This window comes from Stegodyphus dumicola, chromosome 2 (assembly GCF_044657685.1).
Source record: "Stegodyphus dumicola isolate Sdum_Otavi_A_Nest chromosome 2, ASM4465768v1".
In the NCBI taxonomy this organism is placed as follows: Eukaryota; Metazoa; Arthropoda; class Arachnida; order Araneae; family Eresidae; genus Stegodyphus; species Stegodyphus dumicola.
The window spans coordinates 216,722,042-216,742,087 of NC_140769.1; the positions used below are offsets into that span (position 1 = coordinate 216,722,042).

At 28.3% G+C, this 20,046-nt stretch overlaps 1 protein-coding gene and 1 long non-coding RNA gene across 9 annotated transcripts in view; one reads left to right on the forward strand and one right to left on the reverse strand.

Moving 5' to 3' along the window:
- The window catches only part of LOC118190971 (voltage-gated inwardly rectifying potassium channel KCNH6-like), a 609,494-nt gene that overhangs the window by 287,393 nt on the left and 302,055 nt on the right, over positions 1–20,046 (forward strand). For 6 of the 8 annotated variants that reach the window (XM_085811757.1, XM_085811761.1, XM_085811758.1 and 3 more), the window contains exon 4: positions 4,620–4,733. The exons of the other annotated variants lie outside the window; for them this stretch is intronic. In XM_085811757.1, the coding sequence (XP_085667883.1) occupies positions 4,620–4,733 (114 nt within the window). The remainder of the gene's footprint in view (positions 1–4,619; positions 4,734–20,046) is intronic. 8 annotated transcript variants of the gene reach the window in all.
- Positions 1–20,046, reverse strand: part of LOC146998846 (uncharacterized) — a 476,895-nt gene that overhangs the window by 240,754 nt on the left and 216,095 nt on the right. The gene's annotated exons all lie outside the window — the stretch shown is intronic.

A 20,046-nucleotide genomic window follows, 5' to 3' on the forward strand; every position in this document is an offset into this window, starting at 1 on the left:
AGAAGCCGAGAATATTTTCAGTATTTAAACTGGACTATACTAAAAATTCCCGTAAATAATTGTTTAAGATAGGAAGGAAAGAAAATTTTTGTTTTCAGACTAAATAATATATTTAATTAAAAAATGTTGCCTAAATGACTATTGATTAAGCTCATTCACAAAACAGTATTTCCAATTATTAAATATAAAGTTGTTTAGTAATTATATTTTATACAGTCCATGTTTTATAGATGTTTTATTTTAAATTACGCGCTCTAAATTTACAAGTAATTCTTGAAAATCATATTACTTGCAAATTATTAGAAATATTATTTATTGGCATCTAGACGAAATGCTTCATTATTTCATGATTAAATTCCGAAGTAGAATATTTCAAGCATGAATTTATTTAATGCAAATAATTAAAATATGATTTATTTCATCAAAATAAATTAGTGAAACTTATTTTGTTAAAATAAACTGAAAAGTAACTTGCAGTTCAAACTGAAAGTATTAGACATTTTGACTAGTATATTTTGTACTATTTATTGTGGAAGTTTTTTTTAAAAATTATTTTATTGTTCTCATGCAGAAAAATAGCAGTATAATTCATGCCCCAAAACATATGCAAACTTCAATATTAAATTAATATTTAGTTCGTTATTTAAAATTAGAAGTTGTAGTATATAGAAATATTAGTTTTCGAATCGTTCGTCTCGCTTAGTGATGTAATTCGTATAGTTTAGAATAAATATTTAATTTAAGAATATGATAGATTCTTATTAAGTGAAATAAAGTATTGGATACTAAAGCATGAGAATAAAAACAAATTTTATCTAGCATTTAATTCAGAATAGCACACAATTCTGAAGACTTAATTTGAATCATACCATCAAACTCACTTATATCGTTGACAATAGAGGTATTACATATTTCTGATTAATCTTTAATATTTAATAGTTTATATGAAATATTTGTATGATAGATTAATTAGATGATGACGTAATTGAATATATTACATTGATTACTAGTAAAATTCTACTTCAGCTAACACTGAATCGAATTTTATCAAAACGAAATGAAGACCTCACAAGAAAGTGCACATTCTCAAAAAATATTTTCGTTCCTAAAAAATTAGAGAACTGTTAAGATCAAACCCAACGCTGACAGATTTTTTTACACCTTCAAATCATATTAATATTTGCAAAAATAGAAAATAAAAAAGTAAAAACCCGTTAAATTCTAAAGCTTTCGCTGACATTTTTATGTAAATTAAAATTCGACTATTTTAATCAATCAATTAATAGCTGAGAAAGTGTTATGAGTAATTAATAGTTGAGAAGGTGTTAGTTATGTTGTTTTATGTTTAATTGTCATGAAATTAAATTCTTGAGTACATGCTTAAAAGATTAATTAATATGAGGTGTTTCACTATGATTTTTGTATGAATTGAATAACGTTAAAAATGAGATGGATATGAAAAAAAAAAAAAAAACTATGAGTAACTTTTAAAAACGATTTTGTAGGGGTAGTCTGGCCTGCTATTTTAAATTAAATTATTTGGAATATTTAATAAATGTGTTTATTGATTTAATTATTGTATGTTTCTTTTGAGATTTAATTGTGGTCTACTGTAGGTCACCGATGTGATCCTTACGGAATATGGTTATTCAATCGAACCTGGGTAACCATATTGCGGTAGTAGAAAAAAATCAATTTTAACTGTTGTGACTATACGATCAGCTTATTTAATTTATTTTGATTTTGTGTTTAGACTTCTTTGGTGTGAGATTTATTTTTCTCTGGTGTTTTGAAGAGTTCTGCGTGTATTTTAAAGGCATTGGGTTTATGGCTATCTCTAGATTTGTAATGAAATTTATGTGTTTTTAGGTTGGAGATCTGAATCAGCTTTATTTTAGTGAGAGATAGCGTGTTAATGATTTTGTTGTGGAAATGCCTTTTCGTATTTTGGTTTTGATAAATAATATTTGTTTCTAACAAAACATTAGGGATGAATCTTTCACTTTATTTGATATATAGGGTTAAGATTTTTATTATTATGAGAGAAGTAAATGCTTATTTTAGTTTGAGTTTGAGTGGTTTCTTGTCGCGACACCAAAGAGAAAGTTAAGTAAGAAGTCAGTTTAAAAGTTAAAGTAATTTTAATTTTAACGTTTTTGTTTTCTACGAAACAAACCTATATATGCAAAAGTCAGAAACATGTTATTTTAAATGCGGATTTTAAAATCAAGTGATATGTTTGGCTTCTTTGTTGATGAATTTTAACATACATTCACCAAGAAATATTCTGTCATTATATTTTAGAAGATAATATATCATATTTAAAATTAAATAAATTATTTTTCAAGTCACGAAACTTCTTTTAATTTGACTCTTTAAATGCAGTTTGTAATGAGGCTTTCAGAGAAAAACTGTGCACTTTCTGATGCTATAGCCAGATGAAAACATCCAGGATTAAATACATTTAATACATAGAACGTCTATTCAGTTGTTTCTAAAGAAGAACTTGAAATTAATTTTATTATATTATCGTACATAAAGTAATCCCTGAAACTCATTCTTTTGCAAATATGTATAAATTAATAATTTCTGTAGAAACAAATTATTCTGAAAACAAACAGATAAATTATATTGTTTTAAAAATTGTTTCTAAGTAGATCGAAGTGTTAGAGTAAGTTACTTAATACACGTTATTATAAAATGTCTATTAGCAATAATTTTATATATACAATACAAGAATACATAAACATCGCTACAAATTTGAATTTGCATTATTGTTTAAAATGTGACTATTTTACATATATTAATTTACACTCATGTTTGCACAAGACTAACTCTTGTGCAAACACAGAACTGTGTAGACTTCCATTTTTATAAAAAAGTTCTTAAATTTAAAATAATTTAAGTCAAAATGTTGAAAAATAACTGTATTTTTACCAAATTAATTTCTGTAAATATTTTATGTGTCTGTATCACTTTTTATCTGTCTTAATTATATTTAACTGTCACATATAGCAACAGTTTTCTGTTTGCTTAAATATAACTTTATTTCTGTAAGAAATCTGCAGAAGCGTAGTCACATTGGTTAACATATGAAAATATTTTTAATCTTTGAAGCTTTTAATACTTTTAATAAATTTGAAATCAAAACTTTTATATAAATATTATTTATTTCTACAATCCATGTCAAGTTTGAAAATACTTCTTTGAAAATTCAAACGGGCATATTTTACATAGCTAAGGAATATAAATATTAAAAAAAGTATTTAGACATCAAGGAAATAATATCCTATTACAGGCAGAATATTAAAATAAAATACTGAAGAAAAAGATACATATTTCTGTACATTACTTACTAAAAAATAAAAGAAAACTTTCTTATTACTGAATATGAAATTATTTCTATTATATGTAACGTAATATGAAATAATTTCGATTTCAATAATTAAATACTTCTTTAAAAACATAATAAATAACATTAAACATAATAGATAATTAAACAGTAAAATAAAATAGAAAGAAATTTATTTTGATAATTCTTTCATCAATAAAATGCAGAAACTATAAATTATTTAATACTGATTGATTTAAAAATATAAAATTAGTTTGGTTGCGCATCTAAGAGAAAACGTCTGCAGGACGAAGTATTTTGGCCTTTTTTTCATTAAGTATTGTATATTAGAGATTAAAACATTTTTAAAATAGGTAGAATAATTGTTTTAAAAAGTGACAATAATCGTCATTTGTTGCAATCTAATTTAATATTAATTCTAGGGCAAAGAAAAAAAGAAAATCTTTCAAAATATGTTACTCTAAACATACTTTTTTATGTTAAAAGTTATGCAAAAACGCAAAAATAAAGTTATTAAAGTACTTAAAAGGTTATTATTTAATATTTTCTGTCGAAAAGGTTATTCCACTTGGCTTAAAAAAAAGACCATTATGCTAATTTATACATATTGGTTTCGAAACGTTTAACATTTTTTAGCTTTTTCTCATTTAGCTCATACCATGCGAATATTGTTAGATAGTAAATATTATTACGAAAAAAAATTTTTTTTCTAATCATTTTAATGATTCATTGAATTCAAATGTAATTTTTCACTAAACTGAAAGAAAAAGAAAAAGAGACTTCCACCAAAAGACTGAAATAAATAATTTATCATAGCGATTACTTCTAATTACTTTTGCTGAAAATGTTTTATTTGATCAAAAACAACCACGTTCCATATGTTTTACTTCTGTAACTACGCTACTGTTGTCAAGAATATTTTTAGCAGATATGTAGAGATGTGTGTGAATTTTACGATATAGATATCCTTACATGGATTTGTTATTTGCATTCTTATATGTGGTTCACAGTACAAATACTTTTAAATGCATATCATTTTAAATTTATTTCTTCAGCTAATAAAACAAGAACAGAATACGAGAATAAAAATAAGATTTTGGCAAGAATTGTTTTGTCAACATAAAACAAGGACGAATTTATGCAGTATGAAATACTGAATTTGAAAAATTACTAATTTTTATATGATGCACACCTTTGTAATAAAGCACCATAATTGGTAGATATTTTCATGAATGTTTTATAAACCATGGTGAGTATTTTGTTTCAGTTCTGAAGAGATTTCCCCAAATTTCCCGCCACATCCAGCGCTTGCGCCCGAGGCAACAAAACAACAGCACACGATCTACGGAGGATCGCCAACTATCAGAAGCCAGTCCAAGAGGTGCCGCCCAATTTATTGCTGCACCTTTTTTAGATTATGCAGCGAATTCACGCTTATTTTTATATCCATAACTCACGCTTAGAAAATTATTACACTGCTTAACATGTCACATCTTTTCAAACTGGCAAATTTTGTATTCTGAAACTACTTTTCGTTAATCAATTCTTACATGAAGTGACTGCTTATGAAAATATTTAAGAACTATTTCTATTTACATCATGTTATTGATTTTAAAACTCCTCATGTAAAACAGCATCTGGAGGTTTTCGAATATTAGGTTAAATGTGATGTTAGTTTTATGCATTGTCTAAATTCTATAATTAAACACTTATTCATCAAATTCAACTGCAATAAAAATTTTACTAAATTACAGTGAAAGCTCGGTTCACGAATATGATTTACCATGGAGAATGTTCGTCATCCGCAATATTCATTACCCGTAAGAATTTTTCTCGCAGAAATTAATGCAAAATAAGCTAGTCCATTTCTAAACCACAGATAATTTCTCATTTAAACTTATAAAACTATTTATTACACATGTTCATAACACAAAATTAACGAAAACATTAGTCAAGCTAAACATAGCATTCAGCAGATAAAATAAGACGAACTTTAATTTTACTACAGCACTGCGCGAGCACGAAGGAGAATGGACAATGTGAGCAGAAAGTGATAAGAAAGAAAAGTTTTGTTTACATGAAAAATTCACTTCTGTAAAAATGTCAGGAACTGTCTTTATGGAGCATTTTCTATAACATGCTGCTTGTCTCTTAGCGGTAATCAATTCTGTTTGAGTTTCCGTTTAATTCAAGATTTGTCCAAAGGTTTTTGTTACTGTCTGGGTTTAAAAATACTTCTAATGAGATATGGCATTGTCATTTGAAAGGCTTCTGGTTTAGCTTGCTACTTCTTTTTCAGGGTGATATTTGTAAATTAAAACTTTAAACCTTGCCTTATTTTGTATAAATTCTGTAAATAAAAACTAGGATCATCGTTACTTCCTTTCTCTTCTTCTGAAGGAATTTCTTCTACAGTCATCTTTTGTTACAGCTTCTGAAATTGCTCCTGCTCTTTTTGAGCTCATTGCTTACCTAATAGTTCTTCTATGTCTTCACTGTTAATTTACAAGCCCATGGTTTTACAAAGACGCCTAGCATCCTAGATAACAACAACGTCAAAAGAAAAAAATCCATTATGTCAAAGCCTTCCGAGTCCCTGCCAGCAATATATTCTAGTCATAATTTTACCCAGTTCAAACTCTTGGTCTTGTGAATTCGTTAATGAGAATTAGGTGAATAAAATATTAAAATGGTGTTTCCAGAAGTCTGCGTGTTAGGTCTTGTCAGATATGATTTGAAAATCGTTTGTTGCCAAGTGCTCGTAATTCTAAACGCCATTCATCGCCCGAGACTTTTTATGTTTAGATAATTTGTTCGTGGCGAGAGGTGTTTGTGATTCGAAGTTCTACTCCAGTGACGTTTCAGTTTAACTCCAATTGAGGTAGAGGAAAAATATAACTACTCTTAGAGAAACTATTTCACAGTTTTTCGAAACGTTTCTCTTCCAAAACACCCACACCTGATATTTATTCTTATATTTCAGATATCATCAATTTAAAATAGAAATTAACTAAACTGAAAATAATTAAGTAATCAGCAGTAATAATCATTAAGTAATTATTTTAATACTAACAGTTAATCACGGAAATTAAAACAATTATTAAAGCACTATTTTAAGTCTAGTAGAAATTCACCACACTCAAAATATTTAACATTAATGCCGGATAAAATCAATAACTGCAAAAAATAAACGAAGTAATGTTTTAACGCAAACAAAGTCATTACATTTAATAATTACAAATTAATTACTTTAATGCTAATATAAAATACTAAATTCAGAATACTTACTGAAGAATTATTTAATTTCAACAGAAATTTAGTAAACTGAAAAAATTATTAAAGCGTATTTTGAATTTAATACTTTATTGTCTCATGTTAAAAAAATGAAATGAATCCGATGTTTTTAAGAAACGAACGCTTCCAAGAAATTAATAAGAAATATATTGACTTTCTGGCGGAAAGGAAAAGATTTTAAGAACCAACTGTACTGAAATAATTTAAAAAAAATTGTTTTTATATGTACAACATGAATAAAAATTAAAATTTTTTAAGTAGTCTTAATTGAAAATGCTAGCTAAAAACACTTAAATTCATAAAATTTGTCATGGTGTTTTAGATTTACATATTGGAATATGAAATCGAATATGTATATACTCGTATATGAAACAAAAGAAAAATTTCATAAACTATAAATTTTCAATAGCATATTTTAAAAACAAAATTGATATTATGAATCCTTAAAAAGTATTGCTGTTTTAAATCGAATCTTTTTTTTTTAATTCAAATTTTAAAAAAATGTAACTTTGTAGCCAAGGAATTCAGCAATTAAAATGAATTGAATTCCTTTTAGTTCTAATTTTGAGCATATAAGTGGCCTGCTATTATTCTTTTTGCATCATTTGCAAAGACCTGTTCTTTTGAAAATATAAAATTATGCTTATTTGTTAAATTAGTTTTTTCAATTTATTTCAATTGTTCGTATGTTTGCATTTCATCAGAAAAATATCTCAATAATTTAAAATCATATTTTTATCCTATAAATTTATAATTAGGAATCAAAAAAATGTAAGCTCATACCTTTAAATCAGAATGAAAAGCTTACTATTCAAATAATAGCAATTTTTTTAAAAAAATAGTATAAACACTTTTAGCAAAACCAATAAATTTTGAATTAATTCAACATGAATTTGAATAAAATTTTGAGAATTTTGATATTCTATATAGTGAATAAATCTTTATAAATATTTTCCATAATACATTTCTTCTGTTTCTTTGTTAAGAAAAAAAATAAAATAATACCTTAAAGTATATTATAAAGTATCCATCTTATTAAGTTCGTTTTTAATTTTATTCCAAGCAAATCAGGAAGACGTTTAAGAATTCTTTTATTGTAATACAAGTACATAAGATATTGTTCTACTTCACTTTCTTCATATGATGCGGAATTTATTAAAAAAATTGGTTATTTTTAATCATTTCAGTAGCTATTTTAAGATAATGCCATTGGGTTTATATCGTTTTTTCAAATGCAAGTAATCATAGCTTAATTTTTGTTGTTAACCTTTAAATTAACATGTTTAAATATTTGTTCTTAACATAATTTAAATTATTAACTTGCGAAGTAATACAGAGACTAATTTTTGTTCGCTAAATTTTTAGACGATTATCATTGCAGTTACAGAAATATTTTACCTATAATTTTTGTGTTTTAAATGTTCGGTTTGACAACCCTTATTCTTTACTATCTTTATAAGCCTTCTGTAGTACCGGAAGATGTATTTTATCCTATTACTCTCGAAGAGCGTTTTGAAGTCTAAGGAGGTTGTAGTTGACGTTTGGATAACACGGTTTTTTAAAGTTCAAACATGAAAAAATACATTGGTGATAGATCAGGGTATTTAGTAAGGATATGAGTGAAGGGTATAGAAAAAATTGGAATAAGAAACGGGTATCAACCCGTTTCTTATTCCAATTTTTCCAGGAAATTAACAGTAGAGTTTTGACGTGTCGCTGTTTGCTTTGTCATGATGCAGTTCTACTGATTGATCACACTGTGTGTAAAGAGAAAATATTTCATATTTGCAAATTGAACTAAAATATGTTTTTGATAATATGTGGAGTTGATCTTAGCATTTTCCTCCACTATTTTATTTTTAATTTGCTTTCATATGAAAAACTAGCAACAATCATATTTTTAATTTGCTTTCATATGAAAAACTAGGAACAATCATCAATCCCTTACTAAAATATTTATTTAGACTCTTTGAACCATGTTTTAAGGGTTTTTTTAGCTTTGATTGTATTAAATGATCTCGTTTTATTACAGTCATTCAAATACTTTCGAGATTCGTCTGTTGTGAGAATATATTTTTCCATTTTTATCCGGATTAATGTTTCTCATAAACAGTTCTTTAGCGTGTTCTGCGTTCGACAATATGTCGTGGAGAAAGACGATGATGCACATTATGTTTTTTTCGCCTTTTTAAAGTTCAAATTAGCATTAATCACTTTGTTTACAGTTGTAATTGAGCATTTTAATGATTTTGCAGCTGTTCTTTGCTTCCAGTATTTATCTTTTAACATTAAAGACTTTACTCTTGCAACATTCGAAACATTCTGTTTTGCCTTGGATAAGTATTTGGAACAATTTTTCCAATTGAATCTAAATTTTGACGTTTCGTTTCTTTGATGGTGACAACATTGCCTATCCAGTTTTAGATATCCTAAAACCATGCTTCCACGTCGTTTTTTAATATGCAGATAGAAATAATTTTCTTCGCAATGAACACAAACATAGCTTTCCATCCATTGCTTCTTCAAAAGCGACATTTTACATGAAAACAAAACTGTCAAGTAGCAAACGATAATTTATACTTTCAAACATTTCTTTGCGGTTAACCACAAAATCCAAGCAGATTTTTTTTACAGCAAAGCAAAATCCTCTAATAAATGTGCGAAAATCCTTTGTATTTTTCTATTCTTATTCTACAAGATTTCTTTTGCATTATTAATAAATCTTTGCTAATCACAGATTCAACGTTTAAATGAAGTAAACGATACTGCTTAGATTTTTTTTAAATCATTGATTTTTCCATTAATTCTTTGACCAAGACCGAGTGCATGAAATAATTGATCAGTAAATAGTGGCTCTTTCCGTTTTTGAATTCCAACTAACAAAGTAATGTGTGTCTTCATTGGGTAACGTAATGTATCCCTAAAAAAGACAAGCCTCATCCACTTTGCGATATTCAATAAGATAAAAATTCCTTCCAATAAAATAAATTAATATCTTTATATAATTAATTAAATTAGTAGACATATAAATGTGCTTTCCGTAATTTCAATTTATATTTTTAAAAATCTATTCTTTACCAGCCTGCATGATATATATAACTTTCTAATTTACCATCCAAACTCCGAATAAACATCTCGCACAAACGTTTGCTTAGAGCTATTTTAAACAAATTGAGTTATATCAAACTTAAATTTGAATTTTTGAAATTAATTTGTAAATATACATATGCTAACATAATTATGCTGCTATTTAAGCTAACTTTTAACAAACGTCACACTTAAAAAATTTCGCGCTGCTGTACGAAATTTTGTAATTCGAAATAAAAATGTTTGAAATTAAGCCGTAATCAATACACTTGTAGTAATGTTCAGCTGTCTTTCTAAAAATTCTTGTTTTAAGTAAACATTTTTAAAAGTTAAACGAGATTTAATACTCCTCAAAACGTAGCAGAATGCCATTAAGTTTGGTTATATTATTAGGAGCTAAATGACATTGGATTTGATAGCTTCCAAAAGGCATTTTAAGGTCAGGTTACATTCAAGACGAGAAGAAATGTCAAAGGTAGTCAGAACCCGTAAGCTTCACAAAAGAGCGATAATTCTGAAACATTGTTTACTAGGTGAAAAACGAAAACCTGCTCCTTTTTCATAAGAACTGTATGTTACGGAGCAGCTACATTTTAAAAATTGAATAATGTTGAGAGATTATAAATCAAGTGAATGCACAAACTTCCATATAAAAATCTTTTCACTAATTTTAATTATTAAAAAACTAAAATAATTTTAAAAACCAAATCTGCTTTTGTGTTTTTTCGCAGAAATAGTTATGGTCTACATTCGTTTGAACTATAAGGCACAGGAAAGTTTTAGGTATTAAGTTTTAACGATGTTAATTCTTTAGAAATTCGTCTTCCTTTCTTTTAGAAAACTTTAACTACTGACTTCGAAACGAAGGGGTAACATGATATTTTAGTTTTTTTATTACATCAATTAACTTTATTGATGTAATAAAAAATTGATGTAATTGATTTTACAGACGTCAACAGTCACGCTCTGGATGCACATAATGTGATGCATAGGAAAATATTGCTTTAAATTGATTTATTCAGAAGCCTTACATTCCACTGATATGCAGAATAGATAAAGACAATTATAAATTATTCTGCTTTAAAAATTATAAGAAAAACTATAAGTCATTCTGTTTTAAACGAAGAACAATATTTGCCAGTTTTGAAGATGTTTTAATTGTGGTGATAATGCTGAAACTCTAGCGCTATTATGAATGTTCATGAAATCTTTCTTGGTAAATTTACGAAACAAAACAAAACAAAAAAAGATAAACCAAAAAAAATCTGAAAGTTTTCAGACTTTACATTACACCTAAAGGGGCATTTTTAACGTTTTGTGTGTCACCTTTATTTATTAAATATCACGTTCTTCGCACTTAAAAAGTCAATTCAACGGCAATATAGCAAAATAATTTTAAAATGAGTCTATCTTTAGCATTTCCGATACACAGTTTCGCGCATTGGAGATAAAATATTTTTTTTCGTAGAGTGTTGCTATTACTCGCTTTGAAATCATTGAGTTTGTTAAATAAAAATTCGTTAAAGTGTTCCAAAGTATGAAATTGCTAATAAACCAAATTACAAATTAGGGCTTCCAGATAGCCATATTCGGTGGAAGATTACGTTATTCAAAATTGGATGGCTCTAGGTACCGTTGTTTTATCACAATGTGAGAAACATACATACATTTATGCAGATTCTTCATTATTTAATTTCTTCAAATATAATACAGGGAGATAATATTTGGTGGCAACAATTTGAAAAGTGAACTGACATTTATAGTGAACCAACGCAAAACGCCAAAACGAAATTAATGGCCCTTCTGAATTTAATTGCATTGTAATTTTTAGCCCTTTGGGCTAAATATTTCCTAATACGAATATTTCCAATTATGCAAAATATAGATATTATTTAATGACAATGATTACAAAAAAAATTCAAACTTAAGGATTACATGCTTTCAAAAAAATTAGAAATTTTCATTTAAAAGCTTCTGAATCAGAATAGTTAGAATCAAAAGAGAATTAGTTGTATTTAATTTTATTATTATTCTACATAAGGACGTTAAAGAATAGAATTTTTTTTTAATTGGACAAGTATTTCATTCACTTTATAGTACCTTGATCTTTTGGTCACAAATTACAATGTTACAAATATGTTACATAATTAATATATTAATAAATCATTAATTACATGAAAATTACCTGCCTTTAATCGCTACTTCCACATATGTAGCTCTAATAAATTACTAATTTCAAGATGCTTAAAAATCCTTCAAAACTCATGAACCTCAAAGTCTTTTTTTTTTTTTTTTTTTTTTTTTTTGTTTTTGTTTCTTGAAAAACTTCATACTTATTTTACTCATCGGTGCAATCGCGATTTACTCATTCGTACATGAACTATTTTTGTTATACTATTTTGAACGTGTTCTGCGACTATATTTTTCTTTCCGACTATTCTTACTATATTTTTCTGGGTATTACATACACAGTAAAACTCAAGTGAAATTCCTTGAACACTATCTTTCAGAATTACTCCCTTAATATTAGTCTATTCTATTCTTTTGCTGTTACAATTTTTGAGGATACGTTTGTCTTAACTGCTCTTTTTCAGGTTTTTGTTTATTAACCCTCCGAGCGTTACGGGTTTAGACCTCAAATTTCAAAGTTCCTTAAAATGTCATGAATAACTTGTACTTTCTTGATTATAATTAAAAAACGATTCTTTCATTTTCTACCTTGATTCCTGTCATTCCAATATACAGACAACCTGAAATCAGACACATTAAATGCTGGAAGATATTTTCTAATGTAATGTATACGAAAGCCAGCTTTCGGGACGGAATTTTCCGTCCGTAATTCGTATGACTTGGTGGTAGTTGTAATTATTTCATTCTTAAAGATTACATTTCAGAATTTTTTTATTCTTTCTGAAGTAATCACTTATTTTCCCGAAAGGGATAATTATATACTTCTGTCATATAATATCTTTGAATTCTTTCTGTTATATTTTGAGTCAATACTGGTCTCATCTGGACCACTCTTTGACTGTAGACTTGTGCAAGTCCTGAGTTATTTGACTCTTATTTATTTTTCAAACTGAATTATTCAAACTGTTTCTGATTTCTGCTAAGTTTTTTTCGCTTCCTTAAAAATCAGATAATCAGTTTGCTTTTCTTAGAAAGGATAATCAAATTGTGTGTTTTGTTACTTGTCTTCACAAAAAGGGGGAAAATAAAGTGAAAGTTTTACTTTTATTTTCTTCAATATCAAAATTCATTTCCTTTTCATTTTTTTACAATACAGAACGTAGCATGCCTTTTCTTAAAATAGAAAAACTTCGAACGTCACTTTTTTTCTCTTAATAAATAATCAAGTTAAGAAAGAAAATCAATTTCTCTCCAAGTAGATGAAAACTGCTGAATATTCTCAACATTTTCCTTTCCTTCATATTTTAGATACGTAGAATTTCCTTTTAATTTAATTACTTTACCGTTGTTATTTTCTCAAGCCATAATACATTTACTGCGTTACGAGGAACATCGTAGTGATAATTTCACGCTTTGTTTTAAGCAGAAAGCGCTGTATTTGCTGAAAACTCTCTATATAGCCGGTTTTGTCTCTTTCTTGCATTTTTCCTTCATTGTTTTTATTTAAACAAACATTACCCTATTAAAAATTTAAATTAACTTCCCTTCCACGAAAAAAGTAAATGTTTTGGATAAATTAAACGATGACATTATTTGCCTGAACCTACCCATTTCTATTTCAAATACTACTGCTACTAATAATAATAACAATAGTAATAGTAATGAAATTAACTTTTGTCATTATAGCTCGTAAAAATAAGCAAATAATCTCGTTCTATTTTTAGTACACCAAAATTAAATAAGTTTTTTTTTATTCGGGGAAAGAAAAAGTATAACAATTCCTATATCAATAAATTAAACGCAATTATTTTATATCATTTAAATAAATGGAAGAAATGAAAATACGCACATAACAAAGTTAATAACAGTTTTAAAGCTAAATACGTTAACGGCCCTTGTTAAAAAGATTGTTTAAAAAATGAATTTTCTTCCTTACTGATTGTTTTGGTAGTATAATTGGAAGCACTTCCGCGCTGACAGTCACAGCGGTTCGAAGTCTGAATCCCGGCCAAGATTTCTGATTTTTCATACAAAAGTCTAACGCAATTCATTATAGTTCGAACATTTTTGTGTACTTTAAAGAAATCCTTCTCCCCATGATTTTCTTGCACGACGAACTAAATTCTACATACTTTTGGTACTCTTGATTTGAACTTATTTCCTCTAATCATTAATTTAATTAATCGATTCCTCAAAGTAAGTTGAAAATGACATCCAAAATGGCAAATTTGTAAAATAAATGTCCTGGGCAACATTTTTCGTACTGGAGTTAAATTTCTTATAATTTTATTTATCCATAACGAGTATAAAACTTTACAAGTATAGTAATTGGGAGACGGCGTTAAAAGTTAGATTTCGTTATTTGTTCAAAATTTAATTTAAGTTTGGCATTGCCAAAACATGAATATTTCCATCATTTAAAACACCTCTATAATCTGAAATATTTGACCACAGGCAACGCTGAAGAAAAATAAAGGGAAGGGGAGTGAGTGGGTATATATATATAATTAATTTTGGTACCGCCGATTGCAATGGAAAAGAGAGGTGCAAAACTAGAGGTTATAGCAGTCTCATATGCAAAATTTCGACGTTCTACGGCTAATCGTTTTTGAGCTATGCGATGCCTGTACATACCATACTACGTATATACGTACAGACGTCACGAAAAAAATCCTTTTTGAATCTATTTGAAATCCCTTTTACAATCCGTTTTGGAAAACAAAAAGAGTAATTTATTTTGACCACGCGTACAGATGTCACGCAAAAATATTCAAAATGGTTTTAGGAGCGGTCAAGGTGGAAATGTCCATTGAAATATGATACCCAAATTTTTCGCGATTATAATACTTAATTTACTTCACACAATGAATTAAAAGAACACAGAAGAGATTTTTCATATACATCCGAATAATATTAAACGTATAAAAGTTATAATTACGAGACTTTCCACGATTAAAGTTCACCTGTATAAACAAACATTTAAAGAAATTTGTGAAACTCAGCTGTTTATATATTTGAAAAATTACGTGGACACCACATTACTCCTTTTCACGGAATATTAATTTACACATATTTTTGCTGCATTTCATTTAAACTTATTTCCTCGAATTTCATTAGAGATATATTTCTCATTCAATCAATTCAGTTCTCACTTCGAATCAAGGCAAAAATGCATAAAAACTCAAAACATCTCCATTAAAAATTGTAAAATACAGAAAAACCTTGAACTTTAAATGCAGTTAAAAAAAGTTAAAAAAACAACGTTTGCAATTAAAATTGGAGTTTGTGCGACATAGCAAGTAATTGGTATTTGAAATTCTAAAGATATGCTTTTTATATTCCGTACAATGAAATCATATTATTTTAAATATATGAAATGCCTTATTATAAGATTATTTTAAATATATGAAACGCCTGATTATCAGATTATTTTAAATATATGAAATGCCTGATTATCAGATTGTTTTAAATATACGAAATGCCTGATATTTTTATTTTAACACTATTCTTAAATTTTCTTCTGCATTAAGAAGGAAACGCTAAGTATTTTAGAGTTTTTTATTTTTTTATTTAATTTAATTTTACTTTTTCTGTCTCTCTCTCTTTCTTTTTTGTACAGTGTGGGTCTAGTGAACTACAGTTTAAATAATGAAATGCGAAAAAATATTTAAAATTTTGCTTTAAATGTGTATTTCTTGTATTTTTATGATATTTATAATTATTTAAAAATATATAGACATAAAATATGAAATATACATAGTAAACTAACAAAATTAAACCGAATTTTGGTTATTTTTACGAGATTTAAATGAGCTGTACAAGATCGGATAAAGATGAAAAAAGACAGATTTTTTTAACACATTCAAGTGTGGTATTAACGCTTTCAAATAATTAAAAGTTCAGACGTTTAGAATTCTACTGTATTTTTTCAGATTTATGAGTTTCAGCATTGTCGCCTCACCATATGCACTATGATCGCTCTCTAGCGGTAAACTAAAGCATTTTATGAGAAAAAAAAAACTAGAACGCACCGCCCACAGAAAGTAGTCAAAAATAGAACATCATTATCGCACCTATGCTATCACGCACTTACTTCTTAGTGTCAAAATAGATAATTTCCACGAATAGTTTCGCTTTCTGCGTTCCTAACATCACGATGCAATGCTCTGGCTTATTAATTTCTGCTTTGCTGTGGAATCTCGTGCATATTTCAGCGCGCGATTTTGAATTGAATGTTACCTTTTTTTTCCTTCCAGCTGCTGCGAACTAATCTTCTTTCCAGCATGAAGCTATATAAAGCCACTTTAAATCATTCCTTCACGTAGTCAAATTCACTTCAACGATTTACACAACTTCTTTGGATTCTCCTTTTCTTTTTAGATATTGCCTATTTTATCCGACATTTTATAAGTTTTGTTAATACAATTTTTTATACGCCTTACGAATAAAATAATTTTGATGTAAATACTAATAGTTAAGTGTGCTAACTGCAAATTTACCGATTTTAGAAAAAAAATAATGTTATGATACTATGAATTTTTGTTACTAATACGTACTATTAATAATACTTACTAGTTACTGATTGCTAATTTCAAGGGCTAAAAGTGCCATTTTTGCTGAAAGAAATATTTTGATAATGAATGGATTTTATTTGCAGATTTAATGCAAATGCAAATTTAATAATGGATATTATTTCACCTAAAATGAAATTAATAATCATCAAGTAAATTAATTTCATTTTTTAGTTCTCTCTGAAATATCTTAATAGATAAAAGCCCCTAGAAAATTATTGAAATCAGAAAATATATTCTCGAATATCGTAGCGAAATTTACATGTATGGTAAATGAACGAAATTTTTGCATACACACAGTGCAATAGCTATTCCGCTAATGATAATGCTCTATTACTTGAAGTCCATATAAAAATTTAGATTTTATATCTAGAAAAATCTAAAACTTTTGCTGTTAAATTCGATTTCATAAAATTATCTATCTTATTTTAAAACATTTTGCACCGAAATACAGTATATCCAAGATCAATACTGAAGAAATTAAACCAGCACCTTTTGAGTAATAAAAGCGTAATAATGTCATGAACCAGCAGTTTTGCCCAGTCGTCAAATTAGTCGCCGAAACGAGCAATTTCTGTTTTGCAGCTTCTCCCGTCTGTCCAAATTTCTCAGTAATGATCTAAATCAACAAATTTGTTCTCTCGTGTACTGTGAATTTCATTGTTAGAATTATGAAATGTTTCATATTTAAGGGAATTCTATTAACTGGATTTCGGTTTCTATTAGTAACATAAATAATTATATAATTTTATATTTATAAAATATTTACCTCCTGTGCCGAATTTGTTTTCATAAAGCTCTCTATCTACTTTTTAAAGACTTTGCAACTAGTAGTACATATCTAGCATGAATATTACAGAAAACAAAGCCTTCAATCACTTGTTTTGATACCTTTTACTGGGCCTTTATGCAACCAGGGAAACTGGGTGAATTCTGTTTTAAATACCAGTTGTAAGCAGCAGCAAAAGGAAATTTCATCATTGATGATAGCAAAACTCTATGTGATTAAAAAGATAAAATTTCAGTTTCCGCAAAGCTTTAAAAATGGGTTCAAATCGTTTTGAAAACAAGCGCTGAAATAAGAAATAATCTTAGCTAAAGCATGATCTGGAAGTTTAACACATCATCCCTCAAACTATTCTTAGTATTTGTATTCAAGTAATGTAACTCGAATGATATCTAATGTTTCACAAACCAATGATTTGTCATATTTTGTTTCGGTTATTGAAGGTCACTTTACTTACTTTGTGCTCAGACGGAAAATAAAGGTGCACATTTAATTGAAAAAAATACACGTTAAGTTACTTAGCATTCAGTGCCCTTATTGCTATCGTATTTAATATTTTAACATTTCTAATAAAATTATGGTTTCAATTGTACAATCTATTGAGGATGGTAGTATTGAATGAGTCTCGTATTTTGCCTTTTAAATGATTTTCCATAGAGGCCAAGAAAATTCTTGATTTATTGCAAATTTTGTAAAACATCTAAGACATCTAATTACATTTTCTCCGCTTTCAAACAGCTCACATAATTTTCTCGGGGCACTAAAAAAACCCTTCTTCGCAAGTAATTAGTTGACAGTTTTTTCTTTGACCCTTCCACAAAAGCTTCCGTTACAGCTCTTCACCTCACTAAACACATTAAAAATGCTATTAACGTGTGTTTCGCTAATATCTCCTTCCCGGGAAGGAAAGGCTAACAAAGTTCTTCCAACTTTTGTGCGCACTTGCTTATTCCCACTCTTGAAAAGACACTAAACGAATTTTTGGAAGAAAGTTTCTATTTAGGGATTTGCTCAAGGAAAAATAGTTCTTCCATCGATTCTTGATATTAATGAAATTCTGGATGGAGGGGGGAAATATTAAAATATAATCTGGAATAAAAAGGTTTAAGTTTAGATTAAATTTAAGTTGGGGAAACATTTGAGATATAAATAATATTTAACACGTCAGTTGTATTTTATATCATACACGTAACTGTCACGATTACATTATGCATATAAGTCTATGTTAAATGTACAAGTTAAGCTGAAATAAAAATTTTGAATACTTGTTTTAAGAATTTGCTTTAATGTCTGGGAAAGGAAATATTTAAAATTTTCAGATATTATTGAAATGCTTAATGAAATTTCCTTTACAATAAGAAGAACCCTTTTTGGCATTGCTGACTATTGAAAGTGTAACATTATAAAAAGCTGATTGATGAAAAATTTGTTTAATAGACAGAGCACTGTAGGGCATGAGAATGATTAACGATGCAGTGCATGAGCAAATAATAGACGCATTTAATTCTCCTGAAATTAATGTAGAAGAGAAGTCGGATTTTCTATACAGAAACCGTGTTTCCTCTTTGTTTGTTTGATTAGACGTATACAATATTCCTGAAGTAAGAAGGCAGAGTATACAGAAGAATGCATTTGAATATTATCTCAGGAAAATAATAGCGCACGCGACTACAGATTATCGTACCTCAATATAGCTCCTTCACTTTATCGAAATTAAATTACTGTCGATGACCAGTGTCTGAGGACAGAAAAATCTTACTTCTGCATGCAATGTAAAGCTGGACATGCGAGTATATTATACCCTCGCATTGAGTCACACTGGCGCAACATTGAGAATTATAGCATTAGGGAAGACTGGATACAATTTTGCTGTCTCTTTACACACACTCTGACCAGCGTATTTACTACATTACACACGTTTTAACTATCTTGTAGTTTCAAAGCCACTTTCGAACAGAATAATGCGCAAGCACACATTGCATTCAACATCCGATTTTTCTTAAGTACACCGCAATTTACATTTATATCCCGTCCAACTCGTTCGCCAGGTACTTTCCTTATCGAACATGTTTGGTGTATTGTCTCACACCCTGAGAAGACAAAGCCTACTATCGTATAAAAGCACAAGAAACTGGGAAGAAATAGCATCTGTGCGGAACCACAGTATCCAGAAGTACTTCCAGAGTTTCTTCGATTATGTGCCTCGCCCATATGTCAGTGGTTACTATCGCACATAGTGGACACAAGGGGTACTGATGCCAGCACATATTATTTGCGAAATGAGAAATTTATAAGAAATCTGTAAAACAAATGCAGCTGAGTTTTGTCCTTATTGGCGTTGAAATTCTAAGAGCTAGCTGGGTATAATTTGCAATTTAAATAATTATATAATATAATTTAAAATGCAATAAAAAGGAGACTTGATTAGGTACGTTAACGTAATAGCTTTCTTTGAACGTTCCCAATAGTAATTCAGAAGTCAAAGAACAAAAATCAGCGTTATATTTTCAAACTTTTCACAGAACTAGTTTCGATGGTTTTACCGAACCACCATCCTCAGCTGCAAAACCGCAAATGAACAAGATAGGACATTCCCAATAGTAGTTAACATATCTACCCTGAAATCCTTCCAATTTCGGTTGGGAGCATTCTGTTTAGAGGTTAGCAACTTAGAAATACTTTATGGATTGATTACAAATGAGTAGATTTCGTGCTTACATTAAGCAATATAAATTATGGATATTGATAAATAATTAAGTTTGTTTTCAAAGGCAATTCTCATATAAGTAGACTGCTATTGCTAATTCGACTACTACATACGAATA